Source organism: Oncorhynchus masou, chromosome 18 (genome assembly GCF_036934945.1).
Source record: "Oncorhynchus masou masou isolate Uvic2021 chromosome 18, UVic_Omas_1.1, whole genome shotgun sequence".
Classification (NCBI taxonomy): Eukaryota; Metazoa; Chordata; class Actinopteri; order Salmoniformes; family Salmonidae; genus Oncorhynchus; species Oncorhynchus masou.
The window spans coordinates 40399828-40406279 of NC_088229.1; the positions used below are offsets into that span (position 1 = coordinate 40399828).

The 6452-nt window shown below is 43.2% G+C and overlaps 1 protein-coding gene across 1 annotated transcript; it reads left to right on the top strand.

Annotated features, from left to right (window-relative positions):
* Positions 1-1649: 1649 nt before the first annotated feature.
* On the top strand, positions 1650-4765 carry selenok (selenoprotein K). Its single transcript, XM_064923311.1, has 4 exons — positions 1650-1735; positions 2235-2325; positions 2465-2545; positions 4666-4765. Exons 1-4 carry the CDS (start codon positions 1717-1719, stop codon positions 4763-4765), a joined length of 291 nt encoding a protein of 96 aa, XP_064779383.1. The 5' UTR covers positions 1650-1716.
* The last annotated feature ends 1687 nt before the right edge of the window (positions 4766-6452 follow it).

The window sequence follows — 6452 nt, forward strand, 5'->3', positions numbered from 1 at the left end:
ACGGGACAGAATGAGCAGGGCACTGCGGGTTAAGCCACGGCCTTTTGAAACCCCCCACCCACCCATCTTGCACTGTCCACCCCTCCCTTTCTCATCCACTGTCTGTAAGAGATCTGGCGGGTGGTAGGAGGAGTAGGGTGCCAGGCAGGCAGGGGTGCAGAGGATGGGAGATGCTGAACAGCTCAGAGACGTTTGCTTTTTGGGGTATAAAACCAGTGATAGGGACTTTCTAAATTCCTGAGCAGTATTACCTAATCCTTTCGAAAAATGCCCTACAGGTAACCCATTGGGAACCCCAACACAAGGGGCTTCAATGTCTAAAGTAGCACCGGATTTATAACACCAGATTCAAACATCGCACTTCACAGCCAGGGCTGTAGTCCATGCAGCTGCTACTCTGTGTGGACCTATCTGTTTGAACATAGAGGACCAGGCCCAGGGTCCATAGAGGAGGGCTCTGGTCTGTGTGAGGCCGGAGAGGGGAAGTAGCAGAACAAACCCACTTCAATGGCTCTTTGTGCTCCTGATAGAAAACACCCAGCAACTCTGTCCCCTTGACTGTCCCCCCTGCCCACGTACAACATTACCAGGACAGAGAAGAGCGGCACTGGCTTCCCCCACACTTTGCTCCTCCATTGTCTCCGACACCCAGTGCTCTGTGATGACCTCACACGACACCCACATGCTGGCGAATTCACCAGTCAGCAGCTACACTGGCCCGAATGTGTTTCATGGGGGCTCATCATCGCAGGACAAAACACAGTCTTTTCCACCCTGCTGGTAACCAAATGGAAGTTTGTGGTACTATCGCTTTCTTCGCCCCTCTCTGAATCACTCGCTTCCTTTTTCTACCAATGAGTCCCAAACCGTATTGCGCAATCAGCCGAGCACAATGATGGTGTCTGTTTGTAGGAATAAGAAGACATTCATAGAGATGGTGTGGTCTGTGTTTTGTGTGAGAGGAGGAAGAGAATGAAAAAGTGTGTAATAATGTGAATCTCTTGGAAGATTGAAAAGGCACCAAAGTTCATCAGAAAGGTAATAATGAGAAGAGAGTTAAACATGGATTTATATGATGGCTGTCTATCCGCAGAAGAGACATTTTTTCAAGTCACCAAGTAGCCTCTTTACTTTGCAGTGGGTAGCATAGGGCAGACATTGATAGTAAAATAAATCATAAGCATAGGTATGGACTGCCATCTGGTGGTCATATATTGCTTTCAATAAATTAATACAATACTTCACCTATGGGTATGGGAACGTGAGAAACATCCAACCCTTTTCAAATTACAACACGAAAGCCTTTCCTGACGTTGTTTTAAGCAGCCTAACATCTACAACCTTTTGTACAAATGCAAATGTATCACCTGTAAGTAGGTGACTTGGAGCTCGTTGTGTAACAACACAGTATTCATTTGGCAAGACAATGCAAGCGTCTGCTAGCCTAGGTGCTCAAAGGTGAATTTATAGACGGTGCTGCAAAGTGAGAAAGCAACTTCAAAAGTGAGTGATAGAAGGTATCATAGTCTGACACAAAATATACACCGCAGAAGAGACATTTAGGACAAACTGAATTTACCCTAAAAAGTGGAAGGAGAATAGGCCTGCCTAATCAGGCAGCCTCAATTTACAGCTGGGCGGGTTCATTTGACGTAGTGACGTATACACCGGATGCGGAAATGTAGCAGCGAACAACAGTAGTTGGGAGCTGTAAAAATGGTGTACGTGGCGAATGGTTAGTGGTTTATTAATATTGTTGCAATGTATGTGTTTATTGTTTCATTAAAGTCGCTAATTAACATACACATCGTAGTAATTCGTCTCTGCGAGCTCACGCTGTCTGCACCTTTCGCTGGAAATGCGAAATGATGCTAAGTAGCTAACATTAACTACGACAACAAACATCTACGATAGACTGCAGCTAAATATGGCAGGTTGAAAGTTATTTGAGTCTGTTTTAGCTCTTTAGCTATGGGCTGTAGAGTGGACATTGGATCATTCTATTGAGCCTGGCTATATAGCTAGCTAGTTAGGCTTCTTTTGTGTGTGTCTCTCCAGTCTCCTATTGATTTGTAGTTATGTAATGTTAGTGAAATAGATAAAGCCTCTGTTGTTTAATGCTGGGCCTGAAATTAGCACCTGCCAATGCTAGTCACACTGGCTTATGGACCAAGAGGCTAGTTCCAGGTGTTATAGTTTGGATCATCACTAACAAGTGTTTCCTCTCTCATCAGGTCAGGTCCTGGACAACAGAAGCCAGTCTCCATGGCGAATGTCGTTCCTCACTGATCTCTTCTGGGGTGCTGTGGAGTTCATTGGCTTGTTGTAAGTCAGCAGTCAACACAGAGGCCTCTGTGCATTTGCATGGCACGAGCATTGCATGTTGCTGTGAAGATTATCATTAGAAAGTCAATTATAGGCCTTGTATACAGAGATAATCATCTGCTTTGATTTTTTTTTTCAGTTTCCAATCCCTGGTCCAGCCAGATCTGACAAAGAGGGGTAACTCTGGCTCGTCCTCTGCAGGCTACAGTGATGGCAGAGGGTAAGTCCCTAGGGTCCAAACAGAGAGGTAGTCTACTTTCCCCTCATGTCAGGCTGACGTGGCAATCTCAAAACACTCCTAGTGCAAGACTAGGGCTTTGTAATGGTTAAGATGAATGACTTTAGAAATAATTAGTGGCAATATGTAACTTTTTGGGCGACCTGACCAAAAATTCTACTTAAAAGCGTCAAAGAAGCAGTAGATATTTTCTATGTGTGCTATTTCTATGCTTCCCGTTCGTGAGTTTTTTTGTATTTTTTTTATTTAACTTTCTGTTTTGTTTTGTACACCATCTTCAAACAACTGAAACAACAATATATTTAGTAATTGAAAATATACAATACCAGTCAAAAGTTTGGGCACACGTACTCAAGGGTTTCTTTATTTTTACTATTTTCTACATTGTAGAATAATAGTGAAGACATCAAAACTATGAAATAACACATATGGAATCATGTAGTAACCAAAGAAGTGTTGAACAAATCAAAATATATTTAATATTCTTCAAAGTAGCCACCCTTTGCCTTGATGGCAGCTTTGCACACTCTTGGCATTCTCTCAACCAGCATAATGAGGAATGCTTTTCCAACAGTCTTGAAGGAGTTCATTCCCACATGCTGAGCACTTGTTGGCTGCTTTTCCTTCACTTTGCAGTCCAACTCATCCCAAACCATCCCAATTCGGTTGCGGTTGTGTGATTGTGGATGCCAGGTCATCTGATGCAGCACTCCATCACTTTCCTACTTGGTCAAAGAACACTTACATAGCCTGGAGGTTTGTTGGGTCATTGTCCTGTTGAAAAACAAATGATAGTCCCACTAAGCGCAATCCAGAAGGGATGGGCGTGTTGCTGCAGAATGCTATGGTAGCCATGCTGGTTAATTGTGCCTTGAATTCTAAATAAATCACAGTGTCACCAGAAAAGCACCCGCATACCATCACACCTCCATGCTTAACGGTGGGAACCACTCATGTGGAGATCATGCGTTCACCAACTCTGCGTCTCACAAAGACACGGCGATTGGAAACAAATCTCACATTTGGACTCATCAGACCAAAGGACAGATTTCCACCGGTCTAATGTCCATTGTTCGTGTTTCTTAGCCAAAGCAAGTCTCTTCTTATTATTGGTGTCCGTTAGTAGTTATGTCTTTACAGAAATTCCACCATGAAGGCCTGATTCATTCAGTCTCAACTGAACAGTTGATGTGTCTGTTACTTGAACTCTGTAAAGAATTTATTTGGGCTGTAATTTCTGAGGCTGGTAACTCTAATGAACTTATCCCCTGCAGCAGAGGTAACTTCTGAGTCTTCCTTTCCTGTGGCGGTCCTCATGAGAGTCAGTTTCATCATAGCGCTTGATGGGTTTTGCGACTGCACTTGGAGAAACATTCAAAGTTAATTACATTTTCCGGACTGACTGACCTTCATGTATTAAAGTAATGATGGACTGTCGTTTCTCTTTTCTTATTTGAGCTGTTCTTGTCATAATATGAACTTTGTCTTTTACCAAATAGGGCTATCTTCTGTATACCATCCCTACCTTGTCACAACACAACTGATTGGCTCAAATGCATTAGGAAGGAAACAAATTCCCCAAATTAACTTTTAACAAGGCACACCTGTTAATTGAAATGCATTCCAGATGACTACCTCATGAAGCTGGTTGAGGGAATGCCAAGAGAGTGCAAAGCTGTCGTCAGGGCAAAGGGTGGCTACTTTGAAAAATCTCATATGTAATATCATTTTTGATTTGTTTTACACTTTTGTTTTTGGTTACTACATGATTCCAAATGTATTATTTCATAGTTTATCTTCACTATTATTCTGCAATGTAGAAATGAGTCAAAATAAAGAAAAACCCTTGAAGGAGTAGGTGTCAATTTGACTGGTACTGTACTTCACAGCTGTTTATATGGTACAGTGATTCTCTACACTATAGTAGCTTATTTGGTCACGTACACTGAAATTAGGCACACTGTTAGAGTTCTAGCAACCAGGAAATGGTGGAGCAGTTTCTCATGTTGATGCAGAGTAAGGGTTGACTGATTTCATTTTGACAGTGGACAAGTGTTTCCGGTGTTCTAACATTCCCATGGCTGTCTTCTCTCTTCCACCAGCCCCCCTGGACCCCCTGGTGGCCGGAGGCGGATGGGGAGGATAAACCACGGTGGGGGGCCCAGCGCCCCTCCCATGGGGGGAGGAGGATGAGGAAGGTGAGGGAGATATGGTGATACCGGCCACAGTTATCAGAAAGGTGTCCGCATGCTTCCCAGTCGGAAGAGTTTGTGCATTTGGAAAGTATTCAGACCCCTTGACTTTTTCTACGTTTTGTTACGTTACAGCCTTAATATAAAATGTTCCTCCTCGATCTAAACACAATACACCCTAATGACAAGGCGAAAACTGGTTTAGACATTTTTGCTAATTTATATATTTAGAAAAAAAAATCATAACTTTACATAAGTTCAGGCCCTTTGCTATGAGACTCAAAATTGGGCTCAGGTGCATTCTGTTTCCATTGATTATCCTTGAGGTGTTTCTACAACTTGATTGGAGCCACCAGTGGTAAATTAAATTGATTGGACATATATTTGCAAAGGCACACGCCTGTCTATATATGGTCCCACAGTTGACAGTGCATGTCATAGCAAAAACCAAGCCATGAGGTCGAAGGAATTGTCTGTAGAGCTCTGAGACAGGATTGTGTCGAGGCAAAGATTTGGGGAAGGTTACCAAAACATTTCTGCAGCGTTAAAGGTCCACAAGAACACTTGCCTCCATTCTTAAATTGAAGGTCTTTGAAACCACCTAGACTCTTCATAGAGCTGTCTGCCCGGCCAAACTGAACAATCAGGGGAGAAGGGCCTTGGTCAGGGAAGTGACCAAGAACCCGATGGACACTATGACAGAGCACCAGAGTTTCTCTGTGGAGATGGGAGAACCTTCCAGAAGGACAACCATCTCTGCAGCACTCTACCAATCTGAACTTTATGGTAGAGTGACCAGATGGAAGCCACACCTCAGTTAAAGGCACATGACAGCCCGCTTTGAATTTGCCAAAAGGCACCTAAAGATGCAGACTTTGAGAAACAAGATTCTCTGGTCTGATGAAACCAAGACTGAACTCTTTGGCCTGAATGCCAAGTGTCACGTCTGAAGGAAACCTGGCACTATCCCTACGGTGAAGTATGCTGGTGGCAGCATCTTGCTGTGGGGATGGTTTTCAGTGGCAGTGACAGGGAGACTCGTCAGGATCAAGTGAAAGATGAATGGGGCAAAGTACAGAGAAATCCTTGATGATAACCTGCTCCAGAGCACTCAGGACCTCAGACTGGGGCTAAGGTTCACCTTCTGACAAGACAACGACCCTAAGCACACAGCCAAGACCACACAGGAGTGACTTCGGGACAAATCTCTGAATGTCATTTAGTGGCCGAGCCAGAGCCCGGACTTGAATCTTATCGAACATCTCTGGAGAGACATTAAATATATGTGCAGCGACATTCCCCATCCAACTCAGAGCTTTAGAGGATCTGCAGAGAAGAATGGGAGAAACTCCCCAAATACAGTTGTGCCAAGCTTGTAGAGTCATACCCAAGAAGAAACAAGGCTGTAATCGCTGCCAAAGGTGCTTGAACAAAGTAGTGAGTAATGGGTCTGAATATTTTTGTAAATGTGATATTTGTTAGTTTTTTTTATAAACCTGCAAAAATGTATAACCTGTTTTTGCTTTATCATTATGGGGTATTGTGTTGATTGATTGAGGAACAAAAACAGTTTTAATTCATTTTAGAATAAGGCTGTAATGTAACTGTGGAAAAAGTCAAGGGGTCTGAATACTTTCCGAATGCACTGTATATTATGATGCCATTTTGTGACATTTTTGTTCATTTGGGACTCCGGT